Source organism: Fragaria vesca, linkage group LG7 (assembly GCF_000184155.1).
Source record: "Fragaria vesca subsp. vesca linkage group LG7, FraVesHawaii_1.0, whole genome shotgun sequence".
Lineage (NCBI taxonomy): Eukaryota > Viridiplantae > Streptophyta > Magnoliopsida > Rosales > Rosaceae > Fragaria > Fragaria vesca.
This window is the reverse complement of record NC_020497.1, coordinates 17,899,939-17,913,634: the sequence shown is the minus strand read 5'-3', so window position 1 is coordinate 17,913,634 and position 13,696 is coordinate 17,899,939. Positions and strand designations below refer to the sequence as shown.

Sequence of the window (13,696 nt, the reverse complement as noted above, 5' to 3'; positions counted from 1 at the left end):
AAAGACAAGGGGTTGGAGCTGATACTCCAAGGCGTATACTTAGGGATTTACAAATATGAAACTCAATCTTGGAATCAAGCTTTTATCTGATTATTTATTCAAGTCTTCCTTTTTGTTTTTTGTTTTCCTACAAAGATGCATGCCATTCAATGTAGTAAAAAAAAATAGTAATCTGAAGTCTGAACCATTAAAATCAACTTGATTGATCAGTCCACAGATTTTTAGCCTTGTAATTATTGTCCACCATCTTTGAGCATTTGTACAACATTACACAAATCTGTATGAATAGCTCTGATTGTTCTTTTTCCTCAGAGAAACAAAAAGAGAAAAAGGAAGGCATGAAAAGCAAAGGAAATAACTTAAGCGGCAGCTCCAACAGCCACACCTCCTTTGAGCCTGGATGAGCCGTATAGAGTTTCTTCGAACCGGATGATCTCATTCTTGGATCCATAAGCAACTTGAGTTCTTTCGTCGAGCTTTCCGATGACCTTGTCTAGCACAGACTGATGACCATCACTACTATAACCGCCAGCATTCTCAACCAATAACCCCAATGGAGCTACCTCAAACAACAGCCTGAGCTTGGCTTTGGTAGTTGGAGATAAAACATTGGTGAAAACCCCCTTTTCCTTTACAATTATCTGCACACAAAGAAATCAAAATTCGTTTTATCATTCTTAAAGTACTAAAAGAAACTGATTAAGAAAGAGTTGTATAGATACCTGGTTGACATCTGGTACCATTCCTCCAGTGTATCTCAGTGTGTATTTCTCTTTGACATAGTAGTTGATCAACTATTAAAACAGAAATAGTTATGAATGAATCTGTTAGATGGTTAGTTTACTGATGGCCTGATGGGTACATTAAGGTAGAGAAATAAACCTTGTCATAGTCTGGATTATCAAATGTGGCTCTCAAATTTCCAGGAGAGAACATTTTCCCTTCTGATATCTCTGTTGTCTCTTTGACATGTTGCCACTTTCCTGACCAAGACAGGAGTCGGATGTCAAGTTAATCATCAAAAACTTGCATAAAGATGATAACCTTGTCTAGAATGTTATCATCAAGCAATTACGATGTTTCAAACTTTCAATGTTCTCACCTTCATCGAGAAGAAGGAACTCATGTGTTCCGGGGAAGCCCTTAATGGCAAGGACATAAGTAGTTCTAGGACCATAAATTCCCATGGCTGCAGCAACTTGGTCTGCCCCTGTTACACCAGTTAATTTATCTCCTGGCCAAACCCCAAAGATGGTGCCCACAGTGAAGTTGGTGTCAACAATGCTGGAGCCGTCCAGTGGATCAAAAGCAACACTGAATCCACCTATTCATGTTACAAAAGCTCGTAATTAGGCGACCGAAAGATCATCATTCATATGAAACGAGAAACTGAAGATCCGGGAGAGATTAACTATAAATTGTGATCATTATTCATCAATGAGTGATGCCAGGATTTGCACACCTTCAACTGGACCTCCCATGTCTTGGAGTTCTGGAACCTCTTCAGAGCAAGCGTATTTGCAGACATGTGAGTAAGTTAAGGCCTAAGCAGCAAAAATTGGAGCAGGTATTAATCTAGTTGCTGATGTTTGAAATAAGATTCGGACATCAAAATGTACTAATGCTTTTCGAAGCGTTAAAAATAGTACTAATGTGTTGCCCACTAAAAATACCAAAATTAGTTTCACTTAAAAGTGTGCAAATTCTCTTCCAAGATGATCTTACCTCAAACAGAAGTTTGTCGGCGAGCATATCTACCGCGAGCTGCTCATCCCCGAAAGAGTTAACACAGGCTGTTCCTCCACATGAAGCAGTTCTCACCTTGAAGGAAATAGTTCTAATTGCTTCCCCCATACACATCATCAACCTGATCAGCCCTTTATCCGGGGTTGCCTTTGTAAGGAACTCCTCCTACACTCGCAACAAAGTAGTACATATGCATCAACATATCTAACCCAAGTTTACACTCAAATCAATCAGCATATCTAGAAGAAAAAATTTCGGTTTCAAACTCTAACTCACCAAGCTATCACCAATTTCACATTTGGTGACCAAAGAAGACTGCTTTGTCTTTGAAACCTTCAATGATGATCTTGGCACTTGTCTTAGTGACTCCCCAAACAGGGAAGTTGCTTTTAGGCTCTGCCAATATCATAATATAGAGACAAATAGAGAAGGGTCACATATTATCTTAGGGAAACTATGTGACCTTGAAATGCATGAACTTGTATACTTTGACACACAAACCTTGGAGCTGAAAGATGGAGAGATGGTGGATGGAGCAGCCAGTGCAGTCGAATGCTGCGTCGAAACACCGGGCAGGAATGCCCTAGCTGAACAGCAGGCTATGCTGGCCTCCATGGTTGAAAAAGAAAATCCAAAGGAAAGCAGGGTAGCTCACTGCAAAGAAAGAGCTAGCTACTTGCTTCAAGGTTTTTCTTGGTTCTGATGATTAACAACTTGCTAACTTAGCTCCTGCAGTGTTTGAGCTAGCAGTGGCTTGTTGGGGCGGAATACGAGCTAGATAGATAAGCAGTTAATGGAATTTCGACACGTGGCGGATGCTGAGTATATATGCTGACAATATCAGGGCTCATTTTCATGGAGATGGATTAGGCATGGGTAGCTCATATGTGGCTCTGCTCTAGTTGATCGATCTGTGTGAAGAGAAGAGATAATGGTGCAGACGCTCTAAGCATTTTTTTAAGTTTGTGCCCTACGGTCTCTGTTCTGCTGACGTTTTGCCATTTAGTTTGTTATCACTTGAACGAACATAGTAGGGATCTTGGAATTTATTTTGAGGTTTTTACTCGTAGCTACGATAAGCTTTTACCTAATTACCATAAATAAAATCCGTAATATATAATTTTCATACGGTAGTCTACTAACATCAGTAGCATACTAAGAAAATCTATAATATCTATTATTCTATTATATGCGGTAGCTACTAGTGATCAATAGTATAATCTGACACAACCGTATGACTACCTTATATAAGAATATCTCATAATTCGATTTCTAAATTTTGAAGTCAAGCAAATAAAGAATGTAACCCTGTATGCTTTTCTAAATTTCATAATTTGACTTTTTTTTTTGGGTAAGCATAGAGAGACAAACATCGTTCTTTTACGAAAATTTATTAAAAAAGTAAAAAATGTACAATAAGCTAGAGGACTAGGCCAATGTCAGCCATATAGTACAAAAAACGTCTGATACCAAGAGAGAAAAACAATCAACCCTAGACCTTTTTATGCTTTTTGTACATCAATCCTATATAAGAATCTCTTATAACTCATGACTCATCTCTTTTTCCTGGTTTTTGAAGTTTCATTTTAAGCAAATAAACCCTAGCCTAAACCCTAAACCCTTTTTATGTTTTTTATGCTTTTATGCTTTCAATAGCAGTGTGCACTATTTGCTGTTTATTTCTTGTACATCATGGTTCCAATTATATGTTAAACTTAATTATCAGCTCTCAATAAACACAAATTTTTATTCATCTTGTATGAATTGTTCTCTTCTGACATTCAATCTTATTTGTTATTTATGGATAATGATGGTCAAACTATCCCAAAGTTAAGTCGCAACTTTCGCATCAAAGAAATGCTTTTGGATTAACAACATCCACGCGCGGTGTTGTGTTGAAATCATTACACTCGTTCAGAAGTATAAAAGAGGCACTGACACTGATACATGTTGAAGTTCTTGAACGAGACCACTGCCATTGATAGGCTCTAAGTAGCATCATAAATAAAGTAATAGTATGCCTCTTCGGTCGTTAATCCTTCTCAGCCTCATTGGCAGTATTCTACTTCTTGTTGATGTTACTCATTCAGCTACTCAGGATCCCCGAAAGGTATATCTCCCAAAGTCTTGTTGGTCATAGTTAATCAAATTAACTGACATTAGTTTACACATTTGTTGGTCATTTGCGGCAAGCGTAGCTTTGTATCGCTTGAAGTTAATCGATCTTGTCTATCAAAAAAAGAAGTTAATCGATCTTGCAATTGATGCAGGCCTATGTAGTGTATATGGGTGACAAGCCAAAGAATGGGGTGCCAATAACACCTGATCATCATGTGAATATTCTACGAGACGTAGTTGACAATAATATTAACAACGATATTTCACATGAAGCACTGCTTGTTCACAGCTACAGGAGAAGTTTTCATGGATTTGCTGCGATGCTCACAGAAAAAGAAGCAGAAAAACTAGCTGGTATAACCCTACCTTTGCTTTCAATAAATACTACTAGTATTTGTACATGAATGGATCAGGTAGCGTACAAATGTATTTAAGCTAGCTAGCTTGTGTTATATATCAAATGTATATGTACAGAATATGATGGTGTAGTGTCTATCTTCCCAAGCAAAAAGAAGAGCTATAAAACAACAAGGTCTTGGGACTTCGTTGGGTTTCCACAAACAATTGAGAGAATGCCCCTTGAAAGGGAGATCATCATCGGTGTGATGGACACTGGAATTTGGCCAGAGGCAGAAAGCTTTAGTGATGTTGGTTTTGGCCCTCCACCTAAGAAATGGAAAGGCATATGCCAAGGCAATAACAACTTCACCTGTAACAAGTATGCCAAAAATTGATCCATATATATAAGCCAGCCAACCACTGTACCAAACATATATGCACGTAAATAAACGTCGAATCCTTTTGTGCTAATATGAATTTGGTTTATTATCTTCACAGTAACATCATCGGAGCACGGTATTACCTTCCTTCTGGATCCTCCAACTCAGAAGACTTGACAGACGAATTTGAGTCTCCAAGAGACGCCAATGGACATGGAACTCACACAGCATCTACAGCAGCTGGGAACTTAGTAAGAAATGCGAGCCAAAGTGGATTAGGGTTTGGAACAGCAAGCGGAGGAGTGCCATCCGCACACATTGCGGTTTACAAAGTATGCTGGGGGGAGCAGCATTGTGATGATGCTGATATTCTAAGGGCATTCGATGATGCCATTGATGATGGTGTTGACGTCATCTCTGCTTCTCTCGGAGGCTCCGTTTCAGAAGATTATTTGACTGATTCAGTAGCAATTGGGTCATTTCACGCTATGAGAACTGGGATCTTTGTTTCGAATGCCGCTGGTAACGATGGTCCGAAAAGAAAAACTGTGGAAGCCTTGGCACCATGGCTTCTTTCTGTAGCTGCTTCCACCATTAACCGCAAGTTCATCACTAAAGTTCAATTGGGTAATGGTAAAATCTATGAGGTACTTAGTTAGTTAAATATAGCTTTGCAGCTGCTATATATTCATACGTAGTTAATTAGTACTTGTTTATTAATTTCTGTTTGTGTGTTAACGTACTACTGCTAGGGACTTTTACCGAACTCGAAAGACCTCGAGGGTAAATTCTATAATTTAGTTTATGGAGGAAACGTACCCAATGAAACAGATGGTGGTAAGAGTAGGTATTTTTCTTCTTTGCAATTTGGACTTGCCTGGGGTCATCCATTATATTAGATATTTGATGTTACTATATATATATATTGCAGTTATTGTTTACCAAACAGCTTAGATAAAGAAAAGATCAAGGGTAAAATTGTGCTATGTGATTATGGCCCCGCTCCAGATACGAGCGACAATGGCGACGGCGCCATAGAAGGAGGTGCGGTCGGAGTTATTCTAACAAGCGATCAACTGTCTGAACAGCTCTCACAATCAGACTATCACTTTCCTGTAGCTACTGTCGGACTTGAAGAAAATAGCAACATTTACAACTACATCAACCAAACGAGGTAATGTACGTAGAACTAAGAAAAAAATAACTCAAGTAACGGTGAATATTAATATGACATGCATCTTAATTAATCTTGATTGTTATAGTAACCCAACTGCAACACTTTGGAAAAGTGAAGAGATTGATGATGTATTGGCTCCGTACATAACCATGTTCTCATCAAGAGGTCCAAATCCTTTGAATCCCAACATTCTCAAGGTGACTAGCTCGCTCTTGATTCTAGCTATCATATTGATGAAATCTTGGTTTAGCAAGAAGAATGATCGATAATGCAGGTGATGATGCTTAACTTATGGCCTTCTGCAGCCAGATTTAGCGGCTCCAGGAAGTAACATTCTAGCAGCAATTCCCCCAAATGATCGAGATAATAGTAACACTAGATTTGAATTGATGTCTGGGACATCAATGGCGTGCCCCCATGCTTCGGGTGTTGCTGCATACGTCAAATCAATCCACCCAGAATGGTCACCAGCAGCTATCCTATCGGCTCTCATCACTACAGGTTTGTTTTTACAGCAGTGTTCACCTAGTAACTGTTCACCTAGTTAGTTACTGACCAACTAAGAAAATCATGGTCAATCACTGTTGGATTTACATTTAAATGTTAAAAACAAAACAACTATACTTAAAAATAATTCTTTCCTGAAACTCTTTTTAAGGGAGAATAAGGTTACGCTGAAACCTAGCTAACCATCCTTGTGCATTTCCAATATTTTGCAGCTAAACCTATGAGTGTCCATACCACCCCGCACGCTGAATTCGCATATGGAGCTGGCCTAATAAACCCTTCTAGGGCTCCATTTCCTGGTTTGGTATATGATCTTGAACTACAAGACTATATAGATTTTTTGTGTTCAAAAGGATACCGCGGAAAGGAACTAGAAGACATAACCAAGGACAAGACTATCTCATGCTCATCAAAATCTACCAGTGAAACAACCTACAATCTGAACTACGCTTCTATTGCTCTTTGTATAAAGGATCCGGAATCATTTAGTGGGATCTTCCATAGGACTGTCACTAATGTTGGATCGCCGAATTCCAGATACAAAGCTGAAGTGATGGCTCCACTGGGACTCAAAATCAGTGTGGAACCGAATGAGTTATCGTTCACATCTCTCCAGGAGAAGAAATCTTTTGTTGTCAAAATTGAAGGGCCCATTGAGAAATCAAATATAGTCTCTGCGTCTATGGTGTGGGATGATGGTAATTTCCAAGTCAGGAGCCCCGTTGTTGTCTACATGGACTTCTAATTCAGAGGCGTGTGACTATGTGGTGTATTAACAAAATAAATGAAATCACGAGCTTAATATTGGAAATTTTAAGCAATGTTGGTGTTCTTGTTGTTGTTTAGCTTTAATTTGATACGAAACAAACAACTAGAGAGAGAAATCTTTCGGACAACCCGCATTTACATCATCAAATAAGACAGCTAGCTGCAGTTAGTAGGAAAATAGCCAGTCATGTGTGTCTATTAGGGAGAAGATGATGTTCATGAGCAATTGAATCCGTTACGAAATTTGCTTCTCTAATTACATGTTAAAAGCCGATTGAAGTAAACGATCTTGCAATGTTTATATATATAGGCTCTGATACCAAACACAAAAAAAACAACAATACTAACTATTTTTTATTGATGGGAAGAAAGTTTCTTAGAAGAGGAATACAAGCTAGGAAAGAGAGCAAGGCTATCTATACGCCGATATCTTCTCTTCTACAACCTAGGCTATATATACAAGCTAGGAAAGAGAGCAAGGCTATCTATACGCCGATGTCTTCTCTTCTACAACCTAGGCTATATATACAATGAAAAAGTAACTCTAGTTATTTAACTGTAGTTACAAACATAACATGATTAAGGTAAATCACCAACCATGGTTAAGTTAAGGTGACACCTCACTACTATTTACATACTTTATCTACTTACAAACATAAAAAGAAACAACAATTCTAACTATTTTTATTGATGAGAATGAAGTTTATTATAAGAGGAATACAAGTTAGGAAAGAGAACAATGCTATTTATATGCTGATGCCTTATCTTCTACAAACTAGACTATATATACAATGAAAAAGTAACTATATATAGTTACTTTTATGTGTATGCTGGTGAACTTGCATTACGAGCCAAAGTAACTATCTATATGCCGATGCCTTCTCTTCTACAAACTAGGCTATATATACAATGAATAGTTACTTTTATGTGTATGCTGGTGAGCTTGCATTACGAGCCAAAGATTGAGCTACTAAGTTATAAACCGTGCACCGATCGGAGCAAGGCGAGTAGAGTCGGCCGTGAATGCAAATGTAAGGGAAAACCAGTGGAAGTTCTTTCAAACTTTGATTGCAGAAAAGCAACTGGTTTTGTCTGGTAAGGGAATCATATTATTGGATCAACTATTCAGGGGACCCTGAAGACTTGCCATTGGAAAACAGCTCTTCCTATTTGTGAATTGTGATCATCATCATTATGCCCATTTGTCTCTAAAGATGGTGACATGTGACAACTTTCGGGACAAGAATCATTTTCATGTGACCTGGCTGTGATATGATCTCAAAGAAAGAAAAATTTAGATGATTGAGTGATATTATAGATCATACACGGGCAATCTGCTGTGCCTTCAATTTTGTAGATATGAAAATTGTGCAGGGTTTATTATTATTATTGGACATACTAGACAGTTGTCATACAGAATCAGTGGCTAAAGGTTAATAATTGGATTACAAGAACATATGTGTTGAAATTGCTCATAGTCTTTCTCAACCCTGTTGCTAATGAAAAAGGAGTGCAAATACATGTATCAGTAATACTTTGTTTACATATCCATCAACCAAATTGATTGTGATTCAAGTGGGGATTCCTCTAATTCTGTCGGATATTGAAGACACTGACAAATACATAGATGTGTGTAGAAGATGAGCACTCTTTTTTTTGGGAAAGAATAATAATTGATTTTTTCTATTCCAATCCAGAAAGAGGAGGACAAGGACTTTCCATACCCAGACATATATTTGGATATGCACTGTTGAGTTTCTTTGGACAAAACTACCCTTAACTGTTTTAGTACAAAGACTGAAAGGATCCCTGTACAAACATCATTAATAGCTTTGTTTCAGGAAACTTCCTGAGGAAAAAGAAAGAGAGAGCAGGGTAGTCCTGTGATTTGGTTCAGAGAACTCCATCAATGTATATCAGAGGTAATTCTTCATTTCTACTCTTCTTTCTTATTCTTACTCACTGTCTCTGTTGCTTGGTCATTTGAAAGCCATCAGATTTGACTGTATTCTTGAATAGATGATTAACAGGTTGTATTATTGGTTTTCATGGATGACTTTCTGGGCTGCATTTGTTGTTTTATGGACATAAGTAATCTTGGATTATGTAGTGAAATGATTGGTTTGCCATACTGTAATCACCAGCTGGTTGAGAGTATGATATGTCTGATGATCTAATCAGTACAAGAGATAGTTGACCCAGCTGATCATTTCATCTATTTTACATGAACTTGAATCACAAGGTTTAGGATTTTCCAAATCTGGTGGATTTTGGATTGCTGAAATGAACTAAATAAGCTACATATTCAAATGGGTACTCTCACTACTCTGTACAGTAATTTTGGATTCTTTGCATGTAATAAGATGGAAATTTGGATTCGTTTCTTCTTCTTTTTTTGGAGAGAATTTGGAGTCTGAGATATGCTTTTGGTAGCTAAGTCTTACACTGGTGTTTGATTTGTCACTTTGTAAATTGCAGGTGACCCTTCTATGAACTGGAAGGGGACCTTTGGTTCTTTTGCAGACTAATTGAGCCGGCGTTTGCATCTTTGGGCTATAACCATGTCTGCTTATGGCCACCATATGGAGCAGGAATACTCCGCCCAGAGTCTTTCAAGTCGTGAAGGTTCTGGTATGTGACACCATTCTACAAATTTTAGAAATTTTAAACTTAATTAGGCTTGTCATAAACTTTGCTGATGGTGTGATATTGTGATTCTTATTGAAAAACTTTTGTGCTACAAAACAGCGTATTTGGAAATGAAAAAGAAATGCTGTGTTCCGAAACTGGAAAACTAGAATAAATGTTTGTGTAAACCCTCTTCTGCCTTTGAAATCTTTTCTCTTCTGCTGTATGATGTGGTGTGTGACTGTTGCTTGGGTAGACTAGTGAAAGATTTTAGCTTTAGACCATAAACAAAAGCAGGTTGACCTTGAGTAATCAACTCATGATCTTGTTCATGGACACAGAGAGGGCAAGCAGTTATGTAATGGAGTCAGGGTTCTACATGTCATCATTTGCTACAACGATCTTCATTGCTTCACTCGTTACAGTCGGGTTATTATTCATCACTTTGCTGATTGCACTGACGGTAATGCTGCAGTCTTGTGAAAGCAAGAGCCGTGGAGCTGTTGAGGCTCAGAAAGGAAGTTACGATTCAAATTACTGCCATCTCTTCTCTCTGCATATGGAACTCAACAACTTTGAGGCAGATCAGTTCCCTTCAGTATGCAGGGTTGTTGCTCTTCAGTACATCAAAGAAGGTCAATATGCAAGAGATTTAAATTCTACCATGTGGATGATTGAGGACTATTTTGGTAGTATTACCCCGCAACATGATGGGGATGTTGTGTTGATGGACGTTGATGACATTCTTTCTTCAGACCCCCAGTATAGTAATGTTTCCATGCACCGGTAATCTTCCTTCTAATATTTACGGAATTGTTCTTATCTGGTGTTTTATGAATTTGATTAGCCATGTTTACTGAATTCTATAGAATGGTCTTTTTGACAGATATGATCACTATGGTTGTAGTGATTGTGTGGAAGAGGCAAAGCATCTGAAGCACATGCTTATTCTTAGACTATACATGAAGCTTCATGCTAATGGATGGCCTTTGATTTTGTTATCAAGAAAACCAGAGACACATAGGAATACCTCCGTAGAGTACCTTGTAACTGCAGGATTCACAGCTTGGTCTTCATTGATTTTGAGGTATTGTTCAAGTCTTCAGATTCATCAGAACCATGAACGTTTAAGTCTAAAATAGCCAAATTTCCATTGTTTACCTTGAGCCATTACCATAATAAATAAATCCTGTATTCGATCTTTTGCTGTTGTAATGTTGATTGATATGGTTAGCAGATCAGAAGCTGAACTGCATATGGATAGCAGTGACTACTTCTCTAGACGAAGGGCTACAATGCAGAGAGAAGGATTTCGCATAATGAGCATCATAAGCAGTCACATGGATGTTCTAAGAGGGCCACTTTTAGGAAAGCGTATTTTTAAGCTTCCTAACCCACTATATCACAATCTTGAACATCAAATTGAGGACACACATACACCAAAATAGATCATTAAGTTTCATCCTGTACTTAATACACATTGCTTTTTATTCTGAAGCAGCCATGTAAATATCATTGTTGCTGCTTTAGAGTACTTGTGGTCAAGATATGTCATATACAAATATAGTTACAATTATTGTAAGCATTCTTCAAGGATTGTATAAGTTTTGCCAAAAATATAGTACATGGTTGCTCTTAAGATTGTGTACTCATTTTTATTGAGTTCATCACTACACTTCATCACAAGCTCACATGAGAATTTGCTTACAGACAACCCAAAACCTTACCAAAAACTTATTTTCCTAATCATTAGCAATGATTAAAGAAAATGCTACTTGCAAGAGCCGCCTAATAATTTGAACCAAAGATCAAGAGAAATCTGATATCCAAAAGAACACCAATAAAGTCGAAAGATAACAAGCATCCAGTATGTTACACCAAAGGCGAACCAACTGATTGCAGCCGCTGCAACCATGCAATCCTTACATTAGGCTTTTTCAGTTGAAGAAATATTTCCCTGTATTCCTTTTTCAGGAATACATCTAGTGCAAACAGATAGAGATCACTTCCTTGTACAACTTCCTCCATGGCATCAAGACAGTCGATGCACTCTCCAATGCTATAAGTGAGCTTGGCTTGTCTAAAGGAAATTGGTACAGCATCAAAATGTTCAATGTTCCCAGCTTGGTTCCCCATGCTACGTTCGTCTATGTTCAAAACAGATGCACTTGAATTCTCATTATTCTTGCTCCGCTTAGTTGGAGGTTCTGTGACTTCTGTCTCGCCAGTAACTGTTGTTCCATCAAATATGATTTCCAGTTTGTCAGTGAACTGAAGTTCTTTGTATCTAAAAGGTGCAGCTTCCGGGTTTGTCTGTAGCAAAACAAAACCAATATGCTTTACCAACCTGAGAGGTCATTAAAATATATCCACCAAGTGTTCAATCATATGGAAATACTTATATATTATACCTCCAAGTAGTTGGCCCAAACTTCTTCAGTTGCACCAAATTTTTTCGTCTTTGGATCCCATCCCATGGTACTTGTTCCAATAAGCTTAGACCAGACTCTCCATTGTTCCTTGGTGATATCCCAATGATTCTTCAACTGTAACCTATTATAACCAAGGCCTGTTCTTTGTTGAAAAGAATCGATAATAGTCTTCCAAGCATCCCTGGTGAAATGTGTCCTAGGCTTGTTACCCTTTAATGTCTCTTCTACACATAGATCCAGAAATGCTCTATGGAATGCTGGTGTCCAAATGGCCTTTGCCTTTGTCTGGGATGAGCTAGATAAACTAGGTTCACTAGCAATTGCTCTATGGTTTCTTAAATCAGACTGAACCATTTCAGCACTCCGTACAGGTGGAATGGCATGAAAACCATGCTCATCCTCAACGGCAAAGAGATGTTCATCCTCGGTGCCAAAAAGATGCTCATCCTCCCCCTCCACATTAGCGAAATCTTGTTCTTCCGATTGCATAAAGGAACTGTCTGAGTTATCATTCTGCTTCTTACGAGAATAAGAGATCTCCATACCTTCAGCATCTATAACTCCGGCAAAAATGAGCTCCAATTTGTCAGGGAAGGGGAGTTCTTTGTACTGAAACTGTGCTGCTTCAGGGTAAACCTGCGACAAAGAACTTGCAATTACTAATCTCATTTCACGAACATACTCCCTGGTCTCTTTCTTTAACATCGCAACACTAGCTACTGTGAATCATAAACATACCTGTACATAATTAGCCCAATCATTCGCACTCGCACCAAACTTGTTGGTACTCGGATCCCATTTCATATTACTTTCAGCAACCACCTTAATCCACACTTTCCACTGCTTCTTTGTAAAATCCCAGTGATTCTTCAACTGTTTCTTAGTATACCTCACACCAGTCTTCTCATAAAACTTTTCCACGATATTCATCCAACCCTCCTTATTAAAATGTGTCCCCGGTCTATTCCCTTTCGAAACCTCATCTAGACAAAGATCAAAGAATATTTTGCGGTGCGCAGGCGACCAAGTAGCTTTCTGGGTTGATGAGCCAACCATCTACAAACTCCAATTGTTCTGCCATTACATATAATCATAATTCAATTAATTTCAGACTATACCATAAAAACAAATGTAAGAGCCTATGAATCTCTTTCATAACCCCAAATTGATTAGTGCTGGAAATGCAATGAAGAAACTAAAAGGCAAACTATCCAGATTGGGGTTCAGTTAGTACATTTTTCCAGCAAACCAAAGATGAAAACTTTATGACCCCAAACTATAAAATGTAATGACAACATAAAACCCAGATGAAATTGGATTGCATACAATCAGATCAAACAGAGACCTTTAAAATTTACAGTAATTCTGGAGCTTAATTACATGCATATGTAGGAACAATCTTTGTGAATCTAAAATAAGAATTGAAACGAAATAAATTAGATTAGTAATGCAGAAAAAATTGAAATAGGGAGAGAGAAATTCCATACCTGCGATTAAAAGGGCGGCAATTGCACTTTGCAGTTGCACGCATTAATATTTGGGGAAGAAGATGAAGATGGTCACTGAAGCTGCAAACGACGTCGTGTTGTACTCCGCTACCC

The 13,696-nt window shown here is 38.1% G+C and overlaps 4 protein-coding genes across 4 annotated transcripts; 2 read left to right on the top strand and 2 right to left on the bottom strand.

Annotated features, from left to right (window-relative positions):
• Positions 1 to 359: 359 nt before the first annotated feature.
• On the bottom strand, positions 360 to 2,485 carry LOC101293139 (sedoheptulose-1,7-bisphosphatase, chloroplastic-like). Its single transcript, XM_004307563.1, has 8 exons — positions 2,248 to 2,485; positions 2,023 to 2,142; positions 1,726 to 1,911; positions 1,463 to 1,544; positions 1,103 to 1,324; positions 883 to 983; positions 723 to 794; positions 360 to 641 (listed from the first exon to the last, which is right to left on the bottom strand). The coding sequence occupies exons 1-8, from the start codon at positions 2,359 to 2,361 to the stop codon at positions 360 to 362; spliced, it is 1,179 nt and encodes a 392-aa protein (XP_004307611.1). The 5' UTR covers positions 2,362 to 2,485.
• A 1,525-nt stretch (positions 2,486 to 4,010) lies between these two features.
• Positions 4,011 to 7,012, top strand: LOC101293055 (cucumisin-like). The gene is made up of 8 exons (XM_004308870.1): positions 4,011 to 4,218; positions 4,339 to 4,582; positions 4,702 to 5,230; positions 5,336 to 5,430; positions 5,515 to 5,757; positions 5,846 to 5,957; positions 6,066 to 6,261; positions 6,480 to 7,012. The coding sequence occupies exons 1-8, from the start codon at positions 4,011 to 4,013 to the stop codon at positions 7,010 to 7,012; spliced, it is 2,160 nt and encodes a 719-aa protein (XP_004308918.1).
• Positions 7,013 to 9,297: 2,285 nt separating this feature from the next.
• LOC101292843 (uncharacterized protein At2g39920-like) lies at positions 9,298 to 11,297 on the top strand. Its single transcript, XM_004307562.1, has 5 exons — positions 9,298 to 9,348; positions 9,514 to 9,666; positions 10,005 to 10,449; positions 10,550 to 10,750; positions 10,901 to 11,297. Exons 2-5 carry the CDS (start codon positions 9,597 to 9,599, stop codon positions 11,109 to 11,111), a joined length of 927 nt encoding a protein of 308 aa, XP_004307610.1. The 5' UTR covers positions 9,298 to 9,348; positions 9,514 to 9,596; the 3' UTR covers positions 11,112 to 11,297.
• On the bottom strand, positions 11,294 to 13,696 carry LOC101292548. The gene is made up of 4 exons (XM_004307561.1): positions 13,583 to 13,696; positions 12,834 to 13,169; positions 12,075 to 12,731; positions 11,294 to 11,976 (listed from the first exon to the last, which is right to left on the bottom strand). Exons 2-4 carry the CDS (start codon positions 13,149 to 13,151, stop codon positions 11,536 to 11,538), a joined length of 1,416 nt encoding a protein of 471 aa, XP_004307609.1. The 5' UTR covers positions 13,152 to 13,169; positions 13,583 to 13,696; the 3' UTR covers positions 11,294 to 11,535.